This window comes from Ailuropoda melanoleuca, chromosome 3 (assembly GCF_002007445.2).
Source record: "Ailuropoda melanoleuca isolate Jingjing chromosome 3, ASM200744v2, whole genome shotgun sequence".
NCBI lineage: Eukaryota > Metazoa > Chordata > Mammalia > Carnivora > Ursidae > Ailuropoda > Ailuropoda melanoleuca.
Genome location: NC_048220.1, coordinates 122942376 through 122967304, shown reverse-complemented (window position 1 = coordinate 122967304; position 24929 = coordinate 122942376). Strand labels below are relative to the sequence as shown.

The following is a 24929-nucleotide window of genomic DNA, read 5'->3' as shown; positions in this document are numbered from 1 at the left end:
TTCAGAGAGCCCCACCCGAGGCACAGGTGTGGACACTCACAAGGTGCAGCTCCTCTCGCACAGTTCCTTGCTGCACTTGCCCACACTCAAAGACAAATGAGGTAAAAGCAAGGAAGTGGTTAAAAATACCCATCACTGCCTCAGAGTCTTTATTCTCATTATTGTTATGGTCTCAAACAAGTCTTACAGAGAAATTAAGGATTTACACATACTATCTTTAAACAATGTGCTGAATCTATTAAGTGATAATCTGGGATTAATAACATAAAAATAAAAGATGGCAGGGGGAAAATGAAGGAAAATAATTGAAAGGGAGCAGTTACGTATAACTCTATGATATAAAGTATTCAACTCATTCAGGCAAACATATTTGGAGCGTCCCTGATGAACCAGAGGATGGGGTACACAGGCAAAACAGTCCATGGGCCACTCACAGTTCAGGGGGGACCACAGACTAACAAAGACAACGGCATACCCTTATATACCTGTATACCCCTAAGGAAAGAGAACATGTGCCTTACAGCAGCTTAGTAAGATCATTTTTCCAAGGTCATTCATAACCATTTATAATAAAAGCATGAAAAAAAATTACCATGTGTACAGTTTTAAGATATTTAAAATAGCAATAACAACAAAATCCCCTTAAATACACCCTGCCTGTTTTAAACAATGAATCTTTCAAAACTTTTTAAAGTTTCCTTTATAACATTCCCCACTTCACCTCCCAAAACCCAAGTACTCTTCTTCTCCAATTATCAGTAACGGAGACTATTAGGGAAGATAAAAAGACTATTTTTATGATATTATTTCATTTACGGGAAAAGAACAGCAACAGCATCTGTCTACTTCTGGCTTCTCAGCACTTACAAATATAATAACCCAAATGAGTTACCTCTTCTCCGGGATAAATGCTGTGCCTGATTCCTGTGCGTCTCGCTTTGGCGCTGCATTTGCAGAGTGGCCCATCATTCATCTGTCAGAAACAGAATGTAATTCTTTTTTATTGGGGGGAAAATCCACACCATGCACAATGTCATGAGTATGGGAGCTCTGAAGAGGCTGTCACGGTTAGAAGATTAAACGGATGTTCCAAAACCAATAAAGCTGCAGACTGTCTATATTGTCTGATAAAGGGAAACCGTATGACAACGCTGGATTCCCGAGTTATTTGTGCAGCCAAGCAGAAAATATCAATGTCAGTGCACTGCTTGCCCCCGTCTTCCCTTACCACATTTCAGTGTTCCTCCCGTTTCTTGTTTCAGGAAAAATGACTCACAAAAGAAAAGCATATTTTATATCCTGAAGGAACACAGAGAATTCTTTGAAGGTGACCTGCAGATTAAATGTTTCCAAAAGAGAAACCTAAAGGTATCTAAAGCGGAGGGGGAAAAATGCTACTAGAAACCGAGAAACTCAATGCTAATCAGATGAGTCAATGTCTGTTTTTTCACCTGAATTCGTTTTACTGCCATGAAATCCACCCACATGATAAAATTAGTGAATAATTCCTGAATGCCTCTTGGATAGAAAGACGACTGCTAAGCATTAGGGGGGAAGGAGGGTGACAAATAACTCAGGATCCATGTGTTCAAAAAATATTTATTCTAGACAAAAGAAATAACATACATATAATTTACATAGTAATTTAAAGAAGAAGGGAAAGAGTCCATGTGGCAATACCACACCACTGGCTTCAAAGAAACGAAATGTGAAGGGCAGAACAGGACAGAAAAGATGGCAATTCTACATGAGGCACCACATGAGAAAAAAAAAGGGAAGGAGGAAAGCCTAAGTTATGCCCCAGGGATATGAGAACCATCTAAACAGAATGGATCATTTATGAAAGCAAGAAGACCAAAGCAGTACAACTGAGGTCAAAAATCATGAAGGCCCTTAAGAGCCAGTTTCATGAGTTCATTCAATACAAATGGTAATACTGAATCAAAACAGAGACCAGAGCATCAGTTCGGAGAATGGTGAAGTGGAGGTCCATTTCTCGCTTTCTTTGTATTTACTAAAAATATATGTGTAGGTATACAACACATATTATAACACATAACACACGTTTCCTTAAAGTTCTAGGGATTTGTAACTCACATCCAATGAAAATGTCTCTATAAAACTTCAGAAAGAAATATTAAGATGAAAAATGATAACTTCCTTTATCCTTTTGGGAAATCTAAAGCTTCAGGTGGCACAGCAGAGAAAGAACACTGCTACCTAAAAAAATTCCATTAAGATATTATCCAAAGTAGGGGCGCCTGGGTGGCGCAGTCATTAAGCGTCTGCCTTCGGCTCAGGGCGTGATCCCAGCGTTCTGGGGTCAAGCCCCACATCAGGCTCCTTTGCTAGAAGCCTGCTTCTTCCTCTCCCACTCCCCCTGCTTGTGTTCCCTCTCTCACTGGCTGTCTATGTCAAATTAATAAATAAAATCTTTAAAAAATATATATATATTATCCGAAGTAACACCTGGCAAAATGAGTTGTAATGGGCTTCACTGAAAAGTCACAACACACTCCTAATGCTGGTCAGTGGAGAAATCGCTTCGTGCTCACTGATTTCCAGAGAAGCACACAGACATCCTAGATTCCTGCCTTTTACCAGGGTCTCAGCCCCACTGCAGATTGGCCCTTTACAAGGATCAACTATACAAAGGACACAAACCAAACATAGTAAACAGAAGGGTGGGACTACATAGAAGGCCTTTGTAAATCTCCAATAAAAATAAGAACGTAAAGGGGCGCCTGGGTGGCTTAGACGGTTAAGTGTCTGCCTTCAGCTCAGGTCATGATCCCCGGGTCCTGGGATCAAGCCCCGCATCAGATTCCCTGCTCAGCAGGGAGCCTGCTTCTCCCTCTCTCTCCGCCCCTCTCCCAGCTCGTTCTCTCTCTCTCAAATTAAGAAAGGAAGGAAGAATAGAAGGAAGGAAGGAAGGAAGGAAGGAAGGGAGGAAGGAATGAAGGACGGACAAACGTATAGAAACCAAGGGATAGGCTTCTTGATAGAACAACAGAGTGTTAAGAAGACCACATATGGGGAAAAGGGTACAACAACCAGTGGACACAGTATTTCTTTCAGGGGAAACAAAAATGCTCTAAAATTAAATTGTGATGATGGTTGTTAAATCTTGTAACTACACTAAAAAATAATTGAATTGTAAACTTTGAAGTGTATAAATTGCATAGTATATGAACTACTTAGTGAATTACTCACTAAAGCTATTTAAAGAGATCATATGCATGGTTATTAACAAAGTAAGTTTCAAAACGCTTCACAATTTTTAAACATTTCCACTCAACTCCAAGAGAGCAAAAAGCACTACAAAATACATTTCTGTCAGGCATTCCACCTCTATTAATTCTAAAGAAAAAAACCATTCAGATAGCTGTCATCTACCAAGAATCAGAAGAGCATTCAAATTAATACAGAATGGTATGCATTTATTTATAAAGTATAAATTTTACATTATCTTTTGATAGGTATATGTTTTATTATGCTTAATAACTTGTGTGCATTAGAGATACTATTTTTATATGTATTGTGTACTTGTAAAATACAAACCTTTTATAAAGATACTATTTGGTATTAAGTGTTACTTCATAATAAAACAGTAAGTAAAACTAAAAATGATTATGTCCAGCTATGACATCATTAGCTCAAAAATGCTTAACGAGGAACAGAACTTACAAGGAATTGTGACTATTACCAACTAAGAAATATGAGGTCTTACAGGACTTAAGACATTGTTTACTAAATCACTGCAAGATACCTTCCAGATGAATTGCTTTTAAAAAAGACCTACAAGTGCTCTCTCCCTCAGCCTACCATTTGTCTCCTTCCGTTTACTGCAAGTTTAATGAGGCAGCACCATTATCCTGCTCCCTAACACAGAATTTACAAACATCGTCAAACATGATTCAAGAGACAGTTGCTCTGGTGCTTATGCTCTGGTGCTGAACTCTGAAGCTGAAGAGAAATAAGCTCCAAGAAATGACACACAAGCCTGAGAGTAAAATCCAGTTTTCGTACCGGCCAACATGCATCTTCTGAGCCTGGAGTCATAAATGTGATGTGTGGGTTTGCAACCTTCACAGCAAGAACACAACATAAAAACATGCGCACCTGGCCGGGGTCATTGTACCAAAGTTCATCATGCAGTCGGTCAGGATGGGCCTTTTTGCGTTTGATTTCTGCAATGACGTCAAAAACTTCAGAGTCTGAGCTGCTCGAACAGGTACTGTCCTCATCAGACTCACATTCGGATTCACTGGAACTCTCTAATAGAGGTCAGGGGAAAAACAGAGAGAAGATGAAGAAATTCACAATTGTTTATTCTTTCAGCAAACATGTGGGTGCCTACCCCACACCAAGCACTCTGCTAAGCAATACCATGAAAATAATACAGCCCATGGCGCTAAGTCACAATCTAGTTACGGAGGCAATGAAAACAGAGCGTTCTGGAGAAAGACCTAATGAACAATGCCAGGGACAATGCAAACCACAGAAGTAGTGTGGCATCTCACATTTAAAAAGGTACAGTAATTCAAAAAAGGACAAGTCCACCCTGACCCAGAGGGTCCCTGAGATTTCCTGGAAGGGGTGCGTGTGATCCATGCACATGGATGGGGCAGAGCTAGGCTGATGAGGGGCTAAGAGGAAAGAAAGGCAAAGGCGGCACTCAGACCAAAGCATGGAGGGAAAAACACAGGCAGACTGGCTAGAGCAAAGATCCCACAGGAAAATACCGGGAGGTAAGGGGTTCAAGTGTCATGAATGCCAGACTGAAGGCTCTGATTACCAGACTGAAGATTTTAGATATTTTTCTCTCCATAGTAGCAAAAGACGACTTTAGTCCTTGGCAGTGACTAGATAAAAACAGACTGAGAATTTTGCTAAGTGATGTTAAGCCAGTCACAAAAAGACAAATACTGTGTGATTCTACTTCTAGGAGGTACTAGAAAGCTCAAATTCATAGAAAGAAAGCAGAATGGTGGTTGCCAGAGGCTAGCAGGAAGAGGAATTGGGGAGTTATTTAATGGGTACAGAGTTTCAGTTGAGCAAAGTGAAGAGTTCTGGAGAGTACACAACAATGTAAATGGTCTCAATACTACTGAATTGTATACTTAAAAATGGTTAAATGGTACATTTTGTGTTACATGTACTTTACCACAGTTTTAAAAAACAGACCTAGAATTTAGGTTAATCCTACAAGAGATTAACGTAGCATAGAGCAGTAATAAAACCCAACCCTTACATAATTGGATTTTTGAGCGTGCTGCATAAGATAGATGTTATTGTCTTCCTTCTTTTACAAATGAGAAAAGTAAGGCACAGAGAGATTAAATCACTTATCCAAGGTCACATAGCAAGTGGTAGAGCAGGGATTTGAACCCAGGCCAGCTGGTTCCATCAGTGCTTTTGCCCACCATGGACACTGCCTCTCAGCTGGGAGACATAATGAAGCTGGGCAGATGAGAGGCAGAGAACATGGAAAAGGCACAGTGAATGTCTCATCTGTGAATGGCTTTCTGTTAGGGGCTAAGGCTGCAAAGTGGTAAAAAGCAGTTTCTATGCTCAAAGATCTTAGCATCTACTTGGAACCTCAGAATACACATGCAAAAATAGACCACCATATGAGAAAGTTACGGAAAGTAACCGTGTGAGTTGACAGAAACCCTCAATCAGAGCTGGCCTAGTGAGGACATCTCCTCATCAAAGCAGGAGCTCCCTGGCAGTGGAGAGGGCCACAGGGATTGCCTGCCCATGGGAGGCACAAGGCACAGTGAACAGGCTCCTACTTTTGGTGGGGAGGCTGGACTATGGTCCCTTCTGATTCTGAGACTGGACAATTCTACAAGGGGCACAACTGTTAACATGCCCTGCAAATGTGATCTCTTATGTATTCTGCTGAATGTAACTAGGGAAAAATAAGATCAAAAAAGAGAAAGTTCCATTGTTATGTATTTTGCTGACCATAATTAAGGAAAATAAAATGAAAGAGAGGAAATTTCAATGTGGGGCTCTCAAGAAGACATCCCCAAATTCAAGTTTTAAGCAATAGCAAGAGCACAGGGTCTTGGTCTAGTAACTTCTGACTCACCCAAATCTTCATCTAGCTTCGTCTTGGGAGGCTCCCACGGCGGTCTAGCGGCTTTGGCCTTTTCTTGCCTACTCCCCAGCTCTTCCTCAAATTTCTCGTATAAGTCACGGAGCCTACTTGTTCCAACCACAGTAGAATCTCCCTTCGAAAAAGAAAGGATCAATATTAGGAACTACATTAATAACAGCCGTACCAAAGAGACTGATGACCTCACAAATAGTCAAGGATTTGTAACAGCAAGATGCCATCTCCTTCAATTTAACAAACATTTAAAAACAAAATTCCCAATGCTGGCAATGTGTTCTGAATCACATATAACATTTACGGCTAACACAATCCTCAGGAAAATGCACTTTGCTAACACTGAGAAACATAAGAACTCTTCCTCTATGACCCCCCCACCAGAATTTCATGATAGCTAACACTCTCCTAGGGAACATACACCACTAAAAATCATGGACAGTCTATCTTCCACATTAACCCAATGATCAAGAATAAATATCCTGTTGGGGTGCCAAGGTGGCTCAGTCGTTGAGCACCTGCCTTTGGCTTGGGTCATGATCCCAGGGTCGTGGGATCGAGCCCCACATCAGGCTTTCTGCTCAGGGGGAAGCCTACTTCTCCCTCTCCCACTCCCCCTGCTTGTCTTCCCTCTCTCGCTGTGTCTCTGTCAAATAAATAAATAAAATCTTAAATAAATATCGTGTGAATGAAGAAATCACAGGAATAGAAGGCACAGCATAGGGAATATAGTCAATGACACTGTGATACCATTGCATGGTGACAGGTGGTAGCAGCTACACTTGTGAGCACAGCATAATGGAGACATGTTGAATCACTATGTTGTACACTAAAACTAATGTAACATTGTCAACTATATTCAAATAAAAATTTTTTTTTTTTAAAAGGAACATCTTGGTAGCATTTAAAATGTCAAAGACAGGGGCACACAGGTGGCTCAGTTAAGTGTCTGCCTCTTGGTTTCAGCTCAGGTCATGATCTCAAGGTCATGAGATGGAGCTGAGCATGGAGTCTGCTTAAGATTCTCTCTCCCCCACTGCCCCTCCCCCAACTTAGGCAATCTTTCTCTCTATAATTAAAAGAATCTTTAAAAAAAAAAAAAAAAAAGGAAGAAGGAATCATTTTATATATCCCCTGCAACACACACACCCCATAAACACAGGAACACAGACACACACACATATGCCTACACTCCACAAACAGGGTTCAACAATGCATTCCTAGAGGAAATTCTCCACTTTTCCCACTCTCTCTTCCCAGGTTGAAATCACTTTAAATGTCCATACTCTTGAACTTAGTAATTTTCAAAATGTAAGGACGAGACCCATCAGACATAAAAAGCAAATTAAAGCAAATCATAAAATCTGCAGTTATCCCAAGAGAGGTGATTGCTTTTTCAAAGCCTCACCTCATTACTGATATTGGCAAATCTAGGATAGCTGACATTCTTGCCATCTCTCTACACCATACAACAAAACACAAAGGCAAATATTGGGCTTCTAGTTTATTAGCTTTCCTTCTACACCAGTTTTAATACACCCGTAAAAATAGAAGGAAAAGAAACTGCCTTTTTAAACTCTTTGAACCTCAGTGTCTTCAACTTTGTTATTTTAAAGATAATAATACCCATGGCAGTCATTCTCCCCTTCTTCCTTGCTAAAAAAACCATGATTCCCTTCAGATTTGGAGTTGAGAATTCCTGGTCTCAGGAAAAGTAGGCTCAGCCAGAGTCCCTCTGACCCTCAAAGATGTCTCCATCCTAACCCTCCAGAACTGAATATGTTACCTTATGTGGCAGAAAAAACTTTGCAGATGTGATTAAGGAATCTGAGAAGAGATTATCCTGGATAATCTGGGTAGGCTCAATCTAATACGAGCCCTTAATAGCAGAAAACCTTTCCCAACAGTAGTGAGAGGTACAACGAAAGAAGAGTCATGAGATACTCAAAGCACAAGAGACACTCAACCCAAACTGCTAGTTTTGAAGAAGGAAGGGATCTAAGAGCCAAGGAATGCACATGGCCTCAAGATGCTGGAAGCAACCCTCACCAGCCAGCCAGCAAGTAAACAGGGACCTCCATCCCACAGCCACAAGAAACTAAACTCTGCCAACTACCTGAATGAGCAAGAAAACAGATTCTCTCCAGAAAGAAACACAGACTTGCTGACACCTTGATTCAGCCAGTAAGACCTAAGTTTGACTTCTGATCTACAAAACTGTGAGATAATAAATGTGTGTTGTGGTAAGCCATGAAGTCTGTGGAAATTTGTTATGGCAGCAATGGAAAATGAAGCCCTGGGAAAGACACATGATGTAGTTCTGGGGAAGGAATGGAAGAGAAGATCCAGGGGAGCTCTGGGCAAGTCCCTGGAGGAAGTACCCAACACTTTCCCTGCATCCTATGTCTGGACAAAAGTGTGTAAAGACGATGCCTGGGGTCACCCTGCAACCATGGTGGATGTTCCAGAAGGCAGCAGATGCCAACCTAGAGCCCTGCCATCACTGAACCACTAAATGAACACCAGTCACCATCTCCGTCCAGACAACTTGTTGAGAGAAATAAACCCAGCTTCTTTAAGTCATAATTAGTCAAGCATTATTATTCACAGCCACATTCTTTTTTTTTTTTTTTTTAAAGATTTTATTTATTTAATCGACAGAGATAGAGACAGCCAGCGAGAGAGGGAACACAAGCAGGGGGAGTGGGAGAGGAAGAAGCAGGCTCATAGTGGAGGAGCCTGATGTGGGGCTTGATCCCATAACGCCGGGATCACGCCCTGAGCCGAAGGCAGATGCTTAACCGCTGTGCCACCCAGGCGCCCCTCACAGCCACATTCTTAACTGACAGATACCTTCTTTCCAGAATGTTCTGAGGATTAAGTAAGGTAATATGAGAAGCACGAATGAAGTTGCAGCACCATAAAGGTGCTCAGCATGTGAGCTTTCCCTTTCTTGTATCAAATGAACCACGACTTAAAACCCTGCTCTAATTTATCAAGTAAAATATCACAGCACCATGAGATTTCTCAAATTCTTTCTTCCAAAGACAAGAGAGTCTTTTAAGTTCCCTGTAGATAAGAGCCCAGGCCAAGCAGCAGCTAGTTTCACAAAATTCCAAGTAGAATGCTCTTTTATCTAACCCTATCCACTAAATCTGACATCTCCAACCTCTTACTTCCCAAACCAGAAGATGATCATTCCTTCACTCATCCATTTAATCAATAAGCATTACCATGTGTCTACCATGTGGCAAACAGGCCTAAATTAATGGGATGGAGTCATAACACCTATAAGGAGAAAGACACGAAACAGACAGCGACCAAAAATAAAATGGAGATAGAACAAAAAAAGGAAAAAGAAGAGAGCATATGAATGAGGAGGTCGTGGAGTCTGACACAGCAGTGAGTGGGCAACCAAGGCCAGAAGCCTCACCTTAAGCAGCATGCGCACTGAATCTCTCAAGAGCCCATGAAGGCTGACGATCCCTGCCACTCCACAAAACCAGCAAATTTGCATGGGAAGCTTCCTGTGGTTATCTTTGGTCAAGGACAGACTTGTACTAGACAAACTCAAATTCTTCCTTATTTCCCATTTGGGAGGGGGGGGAATATACACACAAACGCACAACCACAAACTACATAAAGTAGTTATGTGTGAGAGCTTATAAAACCAGCAGTATCAAGACCAGCAGTGTTATAAAAATGCAGAATGAAGAGATACTTAATTAATCTGCACTCTTTGGTTGTATAAAACAGCTTTGGTCTACAGCAGCGGTTCTCAACTGAGGAGGGGGGGCATTTGGCAACATCTGAAGACAGCTTTGTATCACAAGTGGGGAGGGCTTCTACTGGCATCTTGTGCATACAGCCCAGAGATGCTGCTCCACATCTTACAATGCACAGGGCAGGCCCCACCAAAGAATTATCCAGCTCCAAACGCCAAAGGTGCCAAAGCTGAGAGACCCTGGTCTGCAGCTTCTCAGACCTACCACCTGATCCATGGGGTCACTGGAGTAGTAGTTTTCTGAGTGGGTGCAACGAATCCACACAGGCTTAAGAAGTTCTTCTTCGTCGTCGTCATTTTTGTCTGGCAGTGTCTCTTCCGGCTCTTTGTCCTTTATTGAGGTATAATTCTTCTCTTTGCCAGTGCTCTGGCTGTCACTCCATCTGTCTTTTTCTTCCTCCCAACGAGCTCTCTTTTTCTCCCTACTTGGGGAGCGACTTTAAAAGGAGGCAAAGGAGGCTAATTATTTAAAATGCTCTTATGTTATAAAACGATTCTATTTCACCTGCTTAGTTCACTTTTCACCTAAAATAAAAATGCCCTACCAAACCACCATATTTACTTTTGTTAAACCAGTGATTCCCAAATACTAGTCTGATGGCATCAGAATCACCTGAAGTCAGTTGTTTAAAAATACAAATTCCCAGGCCCTACCCCAGATCTACTTACTGATTCACAGTCTCCGGGGGTGGGGCCCAGGAATCTGTATTTTTAATAACCTCCCCAGGTAATTCTGGTGCGCATCCAGCAGGTTCAGGGACCACCGGCAAACCGTAACTCCTACAAGAGAAAGATAGTTCAGAAATATTTGAAAATCTCCACAGAGAGACAATCTCAGCAACAAGAATACTAGTTTTGAATCTTCCACAGCTTGCTTTGCCAAGAAAAAAGAAATGCTTCACAAAACATTGTTTCACCTTGGCCAATAAATTTAGGCTGAAGACCATAATCCAAGAGCGAACCAGTTATATCCTCCCTAACCACCTTTCTGGAAGGCCACACTTGGGTTACTACTTAGCGAACCACCACTTTGTCTAATTCTGATCCCTGCACAGACTAATATTAACTCAATTAAAAAGGATAAAAACAACTCAATCTCCTTGAGTTTCTGAGACCTGAAATATGCAAAGGCCCATCCTATGGATGTGTTTAGAGGGAAAAACCTACAGGACAGATTTTAACTTAAGATCCAAAAATTTAAATGCAACCGTACAGACCCTGAGAATGCAGCCGTGGAGAGTAACTGCTTTATTAGTGTTATGCGGGCAACCTCTGCAGCCACAGCTAACAAAGTTACTATAATTCAAGAAAGCTTACAGCCCGGATCAAAGTCATAAATTAAGTATTCACATCAACTCTACCAACTCTACTAACTTCTAATTTTACAACAGGGAGTGTGTGAGTGTGTAGGGGGGAATGGGTGGGTGATTAGAAAGATTACATATATTGATTACTTATTGATATAACTTCTAAATGTTACAATGTATATCAATTTTGTTAACAGAAGTTACTGTAAAGTAAAATATATATATGTCCACTATAGAAAGCAAATAAAGCGTTAACAAAAATAAAACTAAACTCATCCATAAAACCACTCCAAGATAACCACTACATTTCACAAATGTGTTAAAACATATAGGACTATATATACATAAAAATATACACGATTTAACGAAAAAAAAGGAACTCTATGGCCTTCCTTTCTCACTCAAAAGGAAGTCAGGAATACCCTTCTATTTCAATACATCTACACCTGAACCACTTTTATAATAGGCACATACTATTCTTTTAGATATGTAGCCATAATTTAACAAATCTGATCAGAGCCATTTAGGTTTTTACCTTTTCTTTTTGGCATCATAAACAACACTACTGTGAATACACTTGTGTTCTTTGCACACTTGTCATATTATCCACACCAAGAATGTATACTTTTTCTGAAGGCTTTTCTCTAGATAGACAGTACCAATTTAGACTACAATCAAAACCATATGTGAGTTCCCATTTCCACACATCCTGTCAACATGATTTTTTAATCTCTGCCATTCTGATGAAAGAAGTATCTTATTTAACTTGCAATTTTTTTTTATCACTTATCACTACTGAAATAACGTTTCGTGTTCACTTTCTTTATGAACATCCCAGTCATATGCTATGCCAGTATTGTTAAAATTAGGAGTATAGTCTTTTTTATTCATTGAAAAAGTTTTTTTTATTAAGATAACTGCCCTTCTGTCAAGTGGAATGCAACCTCTTTCAGTTTTTTGTTTTCCTTTTAATTCTGTCTATTGCTACATACAACTTACATGGCCAAATCTAGAGATTTTTTTGTTTACCCTGCCTGCCTGAGTGTAATGCTTGGAATCCCTTCCCATCCCAAAGTTAAATAAATATTTTCTAATTTCTTCAGTTACTTCTTAACATTAGATTTTTTTATTCTACCTCTGAGATATAAGAAATCTAGTTTCAGTTTTTTCCTCCATATGGCTTGTCAATTGTTCCATCAGTTTCTCCTCTGATTTGAAACAATTTTATGATAGATGTAAATTTTTATATTACTTGAATGTTGCTCAATATTTGGGATTTTTTTTTAAAGATTTTATTTATTTATTCGACAGAGATAGAGACAGCCAGCGAGAGAGGGAACACAAGCAGGGGGAGTGGGAGAGGAAGAAGCAGGCTCATAGCGGAAGAGCCTGAGGTAGGGCTCGATTCCATAACGCTGGGATCACGCTCTGAGCCGAAGGCAGACGCATAACCGCTGTGCCACCCAGGCGGCCCTTTTTTTTTTTTTTTTTAATATTTGGGATATTTTACACCCCCATCAAATTGTTTTAATTATTCTGTGTATTGAACATTTTAATTCTACTGAAGTAAGTATCCCTGCATAATTATTTTTCTTCATTATTCTCACTCCTATTCCAAAGAAGAACTGGAGTCATTATAAAGTTTTAAAACTAGTAGTTCAACTGAAGTTACATTAAAATTATGGATTATTTAAGAAAACTGGTATTTTCACAACACTGTGCTCCACTTCCACTGTGGGAATACGGCATTCCTCCATTCATTTATGTCACCTTGTCTTCAGCTACATTTCTAGTCTTCTTCACACTGATCTATATATTTTTTAAGCTTATTAAGATATTAAATTTTAGGGGCGCCTGGGTGGCACAGCGGTTAAGCGTCTGCCTTCGGCTCAGGGCGTGATCCTGGTGTTCTGGGATCGAGCCCCACATCAGGCTCCTCCGCTATGAGCCTGCTTCTTCCTCTCCCACTCCCCCTGCTTGTGTTCCCTCTCTCGCTGGCTGTCTCTATCTCTGTCAAATAAATAAATAAAATCTTTAAAAAAAAAAAAAAAGATATTAAATTTTAGTTAAATTTTCTATAGTGAACCTAAATTTTTTTCCCCATTACATGTTCTTAGGTGTTTCCGATACTTAGGAAGTATATTAATTTGGTATGTTTCTTTTATAATTGTCAACTTCAGTGAATTAATGCTCATTGTTTCTTGGCTGATCCTCTTGAATTTTCCCCCTAATACCATTAGCTAATAATGGCAACTCTTAGCTTCCACTAGTATGGGTTGGTTGGTTTGTATGTTTATTTAAGTGCTTACTGCAAGCCTAACACTCTGCTAACCACTTTACTGACACTCAACATTTAATCCTTAGAAGAATCTTATGAGGCAGATATGAACATCTCCTACAGAAGAAACAGAATTAGAAACTGCATCACTTGCCCAATATCACAAAGCTATTAAGTGGTAGTTAAATGCTAATACAGTTGTTTGACACGGATATTTTGACATATACTAAAATCCCACCAAATGCTTATTACTATTGCCAAGAAACAGGGGCAAAACTATCCTCACTCCACTTCCCTTGAGGCAGATGTCTTGAATGACAGATGGTCAGGGTTGTCTGTGTGAATGCCAATTAATTTTTTTTTTTAACACTTTGAGAGGGTTATTTCCAAATAGGAGCAAAATATCTTCTTTAGGTAAGTGTCTCAGGCACTCCAAATTTCAAAATCCAAACTTCAACTTGTTTCTTAACAATAGGCTATACTACAAACTGTAAGTTTTCCTCCTTTACAGTATTTACATCTCTGATTTTAATCTTCTCATCCACTGCATTAGTTGGAACTCAAAGAATCCAAGTCTCTGCCTTCCCCACAAGCTACTGGGCATTGGAGAAGAAACCACTAGACCAAAGAGATTTCCAGCACTCTACATTAAAAATCACCAACCTCAAATGGGGTCCTCAATGGTTTCCACCACATTATCTACTACTCTAACACAGTATCTGGCTTTTTTTCATGTCCTTAGCTCCGGCTCCACAGGCCCTTACTCTCTGAACAAACTTCCTCGTTAATCTCATCCAATCCATGGCATTTAGTATTTCCAGCTGGGATCTCTTTTCTGAACTTTACACCTGTGCACCCAATTAGCCACCACACAATTCCACTCGGCTGTCTCAAAGAGTCTCAAATTCCACATGCCCAAACTGTACTCATCTTGCATCTATCTTAGTGCCCCCAACCCCAATGGGGAGCCCCAGATCTCAGGTGACAGCTGCTGACTCTTCTTCCCTCACCATCAGTTATCCCACTGACTCTATCTCATAAATACCTCTCAGTTACCTCTACCGTTCCCCATTAACGTTGTCACTGCGCTGGTCTAGCCACAATCATTTGAAGGCATTATTACAAAAGCTGTCTGAACTCATTTCCCAACATCCAGGCTTGACCCGCTCAGAGCACTTGTCTACACTGCAACCTTCACACATGCTCTTTTCTCTCCCTCTACCATTCCCTTCCCTAATGCATTCCTATACACACTTCAAGTATCAATTGTAAAAAAGGTAAAATGTCAATTTTTCCATGACTACCCAAGACTCAGCTCTCACTGTTATGTTATGAGCAACGTGTAATTGCTCTATCAAAAGCACTTCTCATGGCACTTAACTTTCTCATTCCTGTAAAGTAGAGACTCCTGTGAACAACTGTATCACTCACACCAATACAATGCCTGGGACACACGAGAGTGCAACGTTTTTTGTTCACTTCTTGTTAGATGACAGTGATAGGCAACGGAGCCGCCATCTTTTTCCTCACTTGTATGGGAAGGCCTGAAAGGTTTCAACACTAAATTTGGCTCTTCTGAGATGATGTTAATCACATTCATCATGAGATGATACTCTCCAGCATGTTAAAGAAGTCTGCTTATATACCTAGTTTACCAAAACTTCTATTTATAAAAGGATGCTGGTTCTATTTTAAATATCTAATAAACAGGAACTGAGACAGCTCTACAGATTTTGACACAAATAATTAGTCACAGATTTCCTAATACTAACCTATTTAACCATGCAATCTTGGAGTAAACTGTTATTTTAACACGCTACTGAAAACAACTGGCTAATATACTAATCAGTATTTTCATATCCATATTCATAAGAGAGACTGTTTTGTAGTTTTCTTTCCATCAGGATAGGTTTTCCCATCTCGGTTTTCTGGGCATCACAGCACGAGCTGAGCTCTCCTTCCATCTTCATCAATGTTCTAGAACAGTTTAAAACTCTTTTGGAGGTGGTACAAATCCAAATTTCCATTTTTTCCAGTTACTGGCCTATTTGGTGGTTTCCTGTGTGGTTTGTAATTTTTGCTTTCATAGAAATCAACCCATCACATCCAAGTTTTTAAATTTTCTAAATATAGTATCTGTACTTATACCAACATATTCAAATTTTTAAATCCCCTTCATTATTATGATACATTCTTTTTTATACCTAATGGAATGTGTTTTTCTTTTCCTGATTTGCCACTTTTTAAATCATATGACCTTTCAAAGAAGTCTTGCATTTACTTCCAAACATTATTACAGTGCTATAGTTCTGTTTGCTATTTCATTAATTTCTTTTATCTTTAAATCCCTTTTTCTGCTTTTCTTATACTCTACCAATATGCAGAGCCAAGTAATCAGACAATAATTATACAAGCATATTTATATATTATATATAATCCTACATATAAAATACATACATACATAGTTATGATTTATTTGGCACTAACTTTGGACCCAATTCTAAGTGTTTTTACATGTATTATCTCAATGACTCCTCGCCACTCAATAAAGCAAGTGTAACTGTTCTTATTTTAGACAAAGACATTGAAGCTTAAAAAGGTTAGATAACTCTGTCCAATCTCAAAATTGGCAGAATAACTGACCCCAAATCTGTCAATTCCAGAGTGCTATTCTTGATTACCATTACATAAGGCCATAAATTTTACCTCTTGATATAGAACTGTTTACACCCTGTAAGTTTTGGTTTACAACAATCTCAATGTCATTCTTCTCAATAAAGTATGCTGCAGTTTTACTTTTTTTCTGAAACAAGTAAATTTAAAAGCATCATTATGAATTCCCAAGGTTCTTTTTTTAAGCCTTGAATTATTAATGTGTTTTTTAGCAATAGTTTTATAGCAACTGAGGTCAGAAAAAATGGCCTGTATAATTTCTAATTTTTTGGAAATCTATCAAGATTTTCCTGAAAGTAAAGGTTTTTAAGTTACTGGCTGTTTTAGTTTTTCACAGGGCATTTGGATAGACTCTTGGGCTAGTTTGAAGACTTGGTGATATTATGCATAAGCACAAAACCTGAATTCAAGGAGATCTAGGACTTCTTTCACTGTCAACTCCTTGCTTACCTTCCAGATCTCTTATACTCTTTTTTGTAGGACCTTTCCAGAGATGGTGATCTTCGGCTGTCCCGGTGTCTGTGTCTCTCCCGTTCCCGCTCTCTTAAAGGAATTAAGACACAGAGCTGTTTTCAACAGAAAGACTCAAAAACACCATCTCTTTTCACTGAATTCATCTGCTAAATAAATGGACCTCACCTATGAATTTTTCAGGTACTACTCTTTATGGGACATTTTTATTCATCATTTATTAAAGGATAAAGGAGATTTTCACTTTACAGAGGTTAATTAACTTGGACATTTTTTGCTGTTTTCTTTAAAGAAAGAAGTCATACTTGATGCTAAGCAACAAAGGGATTTATGATAATCTTCTCTCCAGATGTTCCCACCAGCCAATCCTTGGCTGTTTAACCTACAGGGAAAACTTTAAAGGATTCTACTACCTAGTGATTTCAAGAAAACTCCCAATTTCATCCACCAAATAAATGTAAATTAAAGCTTTTATTGTGAAAATTAAGATAAGGTTTTATAATTAAAGAGTTCTAAACTCTTACAGGTTAGAGGCCTCAGTTGTAGTTCTAGATATCACTGACTACCATGAGACTATCAATCACTTTACCTTGAAATGCTGTTTTCACCTGGAAACAACTCTAAATGGAGACATTGGGTTTATGCAACGTGAAATAGAATGAGGGATTTTAAAACCTTTCAATGTAAAATGGGAATTTAATAATGGTAACAATAATAACTTCTGAGTCTATTTAATAAGTACAATGAAGATCTGGAACAAAACTTGGAACTCGAATGTGTTTAAATCAGAACTAAATCTAAAGGAAATAACCACCTAATCTTAGAACAGAAAAAAAAAGTTATATTAGTCTGAGTCCAGCAAGAAGACTATAAAAATGTCTGAACTCAAAAACATCCCCCAACTTATAGCCAAATAGAAGAAATGTAAATACACTGAAAATCAAAACTTACAAAAATGATCAAGAAATGTGACTGTTTAGATATTAAAACAGAAACTGTTTTTTCACTTAAAGATCACCCCTCCTCAAGAAAGATTTCCTTTTAACATATGTATGAGCCTCAGGTCTACACCAGCTGTCCAAAATAAAGTAGCCAGAGCTTCAGACTCTACATTCTTTACCTGATACGCTTCTAAAATTACAGTTTACTGGGGCCCCTGGCTGGCTCAGTCGGTAGAACATGCAACTCCTGCTCTCAGGGTCGTTTGAGCCCCACACTGGGTGTAAACATTTCTTTTAAAAAAATTAATAAATAAAATTACAGCTTACTTTTAAGCAGTAAAACCCCACGTAGTGTGTGGTAGCACATCACAGATAAAATGCAATGTGTAACGGTATGGCGGATGAAAAGAATCGCCTACATTTCCAAATAAAAACTCAATTGAAAGGACATTCCTAATTTTTTGTTTGTATTTTAACATCTAGGCAATAGAATTTGGCATTTGAGAACGACACTTCTGATGATGATTGCTACCTCGGAGTGGGTATGAATTGAAAAGGCCAATCTGGACATAAAACACAATAGTAACACTATATAATGAACCCATTTAAAGCAAGAAAAACAATGTTTGGGTTACTTTTCCAAAGACTCTTCCTTGTCTGCAAGCATTAAGATATTCCTTAGGTACATAATACTAGCTCTCCGATGACTACACATTGTACTCACCAGGACAGCTATGGGACTATTGCGCTTTAGCACCATTCAGTTACGGGAAGCCACCGCACTGTCTCCACCACACTGCAGGAGAGCATGCTCAGTGCACTGCATCTGTGGCTGTTTGTTTTCCCATTTCCCAGACTAACCTTGATCTTTCATCACAACAAATAACACATACCCACTTCTTCACAAACTTAGAATAGTTTGTCCTAAAACAATCTGGTAGTATGCAACCATATTTTAGAGGAGAAAAGGAATGAAGATGGGATTTGAAAAAGGATAGATCGACCTACCCTAAGAAGCAAGGAGAGAAGTAGCCAGAGGACAGACTATAGAACTTGCATAAACTTAACACAATCTAATGCACAAATTTGTGAAGTTCTGGTTTTCTAGAAGTTATGCTAGGACATGCCCCATTTTTATTTCACAGAAACATTTCATATAAGACAGCTGACTGACGCTACCTAAGACCTCACAGGGAGCCTACTATAATGTGGCCATGACACCAAGGCAGCTCCAGGGCAAACACTCCAAGTGCATTACAAAACAATTCCAACAGAAATAAAGGCCATGTAGAAAGATGAGTTAACTGCCTAAGCAGGTCTTTGCTATGTAAAGGAGTTGTAGTTTAGGATAACACAGATTAATGGCACTTGATTTCACTTACCGGTGGAGATCCTCAGTTGACAGGACATGAGGTTCTTTAAACAAACATATAGCTCCAAGTTTAAGCCTGAAGCAAGAATTTAGGATTTTTACAGCAGAGTCCTAAAAACTCCTCTGACTGCAGCACCCCAAAATGGAAAAAAAAAAAAGTGCCTATCCAGAATGTTGAAGCTCGCAGCAAAGTGTTTCCCCAGAAACAGGATTATTAACAATAATTTCAAAGCCTAAAGAAAACTATTAACACTATCCAGTTTAGATTTTCACCATAAAATTATAAAATAAATTACCATAGGCCTCTGCCAATTAGTTCATCACAGAATAATTAAGGACAAAATTGACTAGAAACAGTAATTCACACTGAAAAGATTTTTTAGAGCCTATCAACTCTCAGCTCAAAAATCTGTCATCTCTGCAGAAAACAAGTTCCCTTCTACCTTCCACTGGGCGTCAAGAAGAGGAAATAACACATTTTTCTTCCAAACCTTCCAAGCACTAGTCACTCTCTTCAGGACTGAGAATGACCACCACCATTAACTGGCAAAATGTTCAGTCATGAACGGGAAAAACCAACAGCCATGAGAAAAATGTGGAAACCAAGAAGTGAACTGATTCCACAGAAGCCAAGACCAGCTCTCTACAAACCCACAGTGAAGTGACCTGGTTTGGGGAGCTCAAAACCTTTTAGCCCAGAAGTTCCACGAAGGTAAACATACAACAAGGGACAGGAAGAGAAGCACCACTACTAGCTCGACAACGGAAAGCTTCAGCGATATAGAGTTCACTATAGGTACAAATTATTTGGTACAACTGTTATCTACATAATTTTTCCATCTAAACCACTGATTCTTAGACTTTTGGCGCAGTCTTGAGATTCTGCTGTAAGCTACCAATTTACTCATAGAAAAACATGCAAACACATAAAATTCTGCATATAACTTCAGAGCATTTCTATAAATCCATCTATGAGTCCCAGTTTAGAAATGCCTGCTGGAAACCTTACTTTCTTGTATGTATCTGGTACAAATAGTTGGTCTCATGAAAAAAAACGAATGTAATCTAGAATGACAAATACAACTTTCTTCAGTATGAATACATTTCAATGCAACAAAATCAAGTTAAAAACTATTTTGAAAACTTTGATGATGTGTAACCAATGTTATTGCATTTTACAAGAAACAGAACAAGAAGTCAACTATGTACAATTAACTTCCACTTATCCTAAAAACCAGAAAGCAAAGTCTGCTGAACTAGTTCAATTCCTAATTGATAGCATACACAGATCAATTCCAAAAGAACTCAGGTGCTTTAACTTGATATAGTGATCACACTGAAAAGTAAATATGATAATGCAAAAAACACACAAAAAAGCAGTATATGAACTTTCATTAGATCACCATTAAAATGTCAGCTGTATTATGCAGAGTGCTCAGCTTACACTCACTGCAATGAATCCACATTGATAACTTTGAAATGCTTTTCAAAAGTGGCTTTGCTGATATTAACTACTTGTCAGTTGTCTCTTCCTCTTTAAAACAGCCCCAAACATGCTTTCTTCCCTTTATAAATCAAAATGCACTGCTGGACCTTTTTGGTTTGGTTTTCTGAGAAACCCAAGGGCCCGCATCTGGACCTCTGCAGTTCACTAAAAACACACGTGTGCTTTACCTGCTCCGCTCATAGCTTCGGTGACGGGAGGGTGTTCTCCCTCGGTCATAATCTGATCTATAGCGGCTATCTTGTCTTCTCCTGTCAGGACTTCGGCCTCGTTCCCGCCGATCCAGGGACCGATGCCTCTCGCCTCTCCCGTGACTGTGATCCCGGTGCCTGTGGTCCTCATAGTGCTTGAGCCTTTCTGGGGACCTTCTCTCACTGGGAGCCTTTGGGAGTGGGTATGGAGGGAGGTGTCTAAAATGAGGACTACTGCTGTTATTAGCACTGGGCGGGAAAGAACTGGGGTTGTTCTGGAAGCTATTAAAATTGGGAGGTGGGAAATTATGGTGTGAGTATCCTGGAGGGTACTGATAATTGACCTGCTGTGGCATGACCGGAGGGGGTGGGGGGTGGGGCATGGAAGGAGGGGGCATCATGAAGGGGAAAGTGCCTTGTCCAGGAGGTGCTCCAGGGACTGGGGGGTTATTAGGACAGGGCATCGGAGGTGGCATAGGAGGAAAACAGGGAGGCACTGGGAAGGGGGGCCTCATCTGGTGGTTTGGGAAGGGGGGCCGTATAGGGCAGGGGGGAAGAGGGCCTTGGGCTGATGGAGGCATGGGAGGAGGGAAGGGGACAAAGTCTGGTCGTGGAGGCAGAAAATTAGGGGCTGGAGAGTTCGAGAATGTGGTGGAAGGGGCACTTGGAGGTTCATATTGATATTGCACAGGAGGCTGCTGAGGGTGAAGTAGTCTCAGATTTTGGGGCCTGAAGGCTGGGGCTGAGGGTCTGGCTCCATGTCCTCCTCGCCCTCGGGGACACCCTCGTCCTGGGTGGAACGACATTCTATGACTTTGCGAGAGGAAAGAAAAAGAAAAAAGAACCAAAACTCACCATAGACAAATGGTTTCGCAAATGCCTGACCATCTTCAAGAGCAACTGACAGACCCCTTCAGCCATTGGATTATTCCACCCATCTGATGCTAAGTTCTCTGTAACACCTGAAACTCCTCATGGCCAATAAAATCCTCTTCCCCTGTCTCAGTCCCTGGCTTCTGTCACTCCCTAAAGCTGCTCCTCCTCCAGAATGATGAACTCAACATCCCACTGTTTAATCATTTGCTTTTATGTCCATGCTCCGGCTCCCCCAAAATCTGAACCTTGCCATGTGATCCTACCCACACACCCCACATTCTCTACAACTGCACAAGCATCTTCCTGTCTTTACCTTCCTCCACACTCAGCAAAGACTCCACAAATACAACATAACAGGTCCTAAAAGGAATTAATAACCCTCCCTTCCAAGGCAATACCACTGGCTCCTCTTTTAGTGTTTCCTATCTCATTTATTGGTCCTCAAATCATACACCAGGGAATTATCTGGTAACCTTCCCTCCCTTGTCTCCTTTAGCCAAAAATTAATTTTAAATTCCCATCACTTCTGCTTCATATATATATTTCCTGAGTTCATCCACTACTCACCATTATTTCTTCCCTGGCTACAATAATTACACCCTTCCTGGCCTTTCTACAATCACTATTACCACCCACCAGGCCTTTGTCAGGTTCCCTCTCTCACACTCTCTGCTCCTTCTTGGCAGGTCCTACGTTAATCACAATTCACCAACAAATTACCTCATTCCAACTTTCACGTTTGGCTGTGCCTCAGAACCGTAAGCTCCATCAGGACTTACAGTTACTTACTGTATAGTTACTTACAGACCAGGGCTCTGATCTGCGCTCCTACCATGTACGTGCCCCACGTGAACACATTTCCTCCTCTTCACACATATCAAAATCCTTCCCACTCTCGAGGGCCCAGTGCCAGTGTTTGCTCTTCTCTCTACTCTCCCAAAACTCCCGCCATTACTGTCACACCACTCACCACGTATTGCCTTGCATCATGACGTACTGTATGGATATGTCACATCTTCCACAGAGAATATAAGCGCTAGAGGACAGAAAGAATAAAATAGGCATAAAAATGTTTCCCAAACTGCTAATGTCTGCAATTATCTTAACAGTGACTTTGCATTCTCCAATGCATTGAGCATACTGACAAAATTAAGAGTATGTTCCCCCGAATTAAAGTTTACAACTAACTTTTAAGATGTCCTTATCACAATGAGACTAGCAATCAAATTCAAATGTAACTATAATTTGTAAACACAACAGTTATCCTTGACTTCATCCTCAGCTTTCCACTGAAGAATGCTGTGAACATGAATGACTTTCCAAATACTTAAGCTTCAGCAAATATTTTAAAAACTCAAATAAATACTAAATGCAAGAAACTTTAATGTAGAAGCATCTTCCTAAAGTCTATCTAACTAAAAGTTTTACCAATAGGCTTAAGGTAGATTTTTAAAAGGTTTCAAGAAAATAATGTCAGATTGTCTAGCTGTATCAATCACTGTGCTTAGTAACTAGTAGGCATCAAATTAGATCTGATTTATGATTATTATTCAGTCTAATGCCTTCATGATAAACCTAGGACCTACACAGTTGATCTTGCCACCACAGGCTACTCACTCATGGCTCACAGCCAACACAATCTAATTCAAACTCCATGCTGGGCATTTAAGGCCCTCTACAGCCTGGACCCAACTTTCTGCAGGCTTATCCTCCATCACCTTCCCTATGAAGTGCCTATCACTCCAGATTTTCCCAGTTGCCTAACATACCAAGTACTATCACCCAGCTTGCTCTTTGCTCCTGCTCTTCTAAAATCCCCTGCTCTATGAATCTGCCCACTGAATTTCATCTACCTATGTCAAATGCCACCTCTTCTGTGAAGCCTTTCCTAGTTCCCTTTAGAAAGTAATCCCAATCCCCCTAGACTTACTTACTTCTTTTACAGCACTTACCAGAGACTGTCTCATATTATAGTCATGTGTGCACATTTCTAACTCCTCCACTAGATTATTAGCTCCTCGAGGACATGGGTTGATTCATAGTCATTTCTGTATCCTTCACAGCCCCTGGCAGAACATCCTGCACATAGTAGGTGGTCAATAAATGTTTACTATCTCACCAACAGCATATGTTTCTATGTTGCTACTGTACATTTCCCTTTCACATATATTCATGACATATTTGCATTATCAAAACCAAACAAAGAATAGGCCTTTTTACAGATTCATGCGATATTCAATGAGCCTACACATGTCGCAAGCCCTGGAGACTCCCAGCTGAGTAAGACACACAGCCTGCAAAACTCAAGCTCTGAATTCACTTTAAAAAAATATTTTTTTAAAAAATAAAGCAATAAACAAGAGAAAAGAGGTATGCACAGGTTCTAGGGGAACACAAAGGAAAGTGCTGAACCTAGAAGTGGGAAGCGGGATCACTAACACTTCTACAGTGTGTAACAGTTGAACTTTCGGGATTAGATCCTCATGGATATTTCTATAGGGAATATCTGAAAACACTTATTATGAAACTGACATATTTATTGAAGGCATAGACTGTGTTATGGATGCAAACTTTAATTCAAAATCAAGAGTTAAGGAATTCACTGCAACTGGAAAGTACTTATTTTCTGGGTAAGTCTACTCCTAGGCTGCTGTTTGGAAGCAGGAAAACTGAGGGAGCTGTTTCGCATAGTTTACACGTTCAGGAACATCAGTCTATGTTGAAAGAGTTGCAAAGTGTGCCTACATTATTAAGAACACCCTTTTCCCCACTTGCATCCCCAAGCCAGTCACCTTCGTCCAGCTGATTTGTAACTGCGTCTTTCCCTGTTTGCATCGCCCGCCAGACTGTGAGCCCCACGAGGCAAGCGCTGGGCTCACGGTCTCGCTCGACTCCGAGACCCGGGCGGCCCCAGGCCCGGACCACCGAATGCGCTCCACAAATGAATGAAAGGCCGCATTTTTCACTTCTATTTGTTTGCGGGATTCGGGCCTACGGTTGCTTTTTTGCCCTTAGCTGCAGATCTGAAGAAGGGCTGCCCGACCTGAACTCGAAAGCGCCTCTCGCCCCAGCCCCGGGCTCCAGCCGCGTTTAAACCGGACACTCGGAAAGGCCCCCTCTTCCAACACCCCCAAGTTGCCCCTGTTACCTACAAAAAGCTCTCGGGCCGCGAGGTTGCCGTCAAAGCAAAGCCAGGTTTATTCTGCAGCCGCCAAGACCATAGCGCCACCCGCGCCTCCGGAACAGGAAACTGAGGAAATTAAAAAGCAAACCTGAGAAAGCTGGACGGCGACAGGGAAAGCTCTTGGGCTTGCCACAGAGCCTTGTGCTCGGTGATTGGCGCGTCAACGAGAGCGATGGACACCTAAGCCAGTCGCCTTCGTAGAGCTCCCCGGCGCCCGCCCCCTGCCC

The 24929-nt window shown here is 40.3% G+C and overlaps 1 protein-coding gene across 7 annotated transcripts in view; it reads right to left on the bottom strand.

The window, feature by feature from the left end:
- DROSHA (drosha ribonuclease III) overlaps positions 1–24823 on the bottom strand; it is a 117755-nt gene extending 92932 nt beyond the window's left edge. For 2 of the 7 annotated variants that reach the window (XM_034657054.1, XM_034657056.1), the window contains exons 1-10: positions 24671–24823; positions 23471–23597; positions 22489–22554; positions 20622–21455; positions 16614–16706; positions 10575–10685; positions 10111–10342; positions 6101–6242; positions 4123–4277; positions 893–973 (exon numbers count right to left, since the gene is read on the bottom strand). In XM_034657054.1, the coding sequence (XP_034512945.1) occupies positions 893–973; positions 4123–4277; positions 6101–6242; positions 10111–10342; positions 10575–10685; positions 16614–16706; positions 20622–21455; positions 22489–22508 (1668 nt within the window). In that variant the 5' untranslated portion in view covers positions 22509–22554; positions 23471–23597; positions 24671–24823. Of the gene's footprint in view, positions 1–892; positions 974–4122; positions 4278–6100; positions 6243–10110; positions 10343–10574; positions 10686–16613; positions 16707–20621; positions 21456–22488; positions 22555–23470; positions 23598–24666 lie in introns of all 7 variants that reach the window. The other 5 variants (XM_034657057.1, XM_002919907.4, XM_034657059.1 and 2 more) reach the window with 5 other exon arrangements.
- Between the last annotated feature and the right edge of the window lie 106 nt (positions 24824–24929).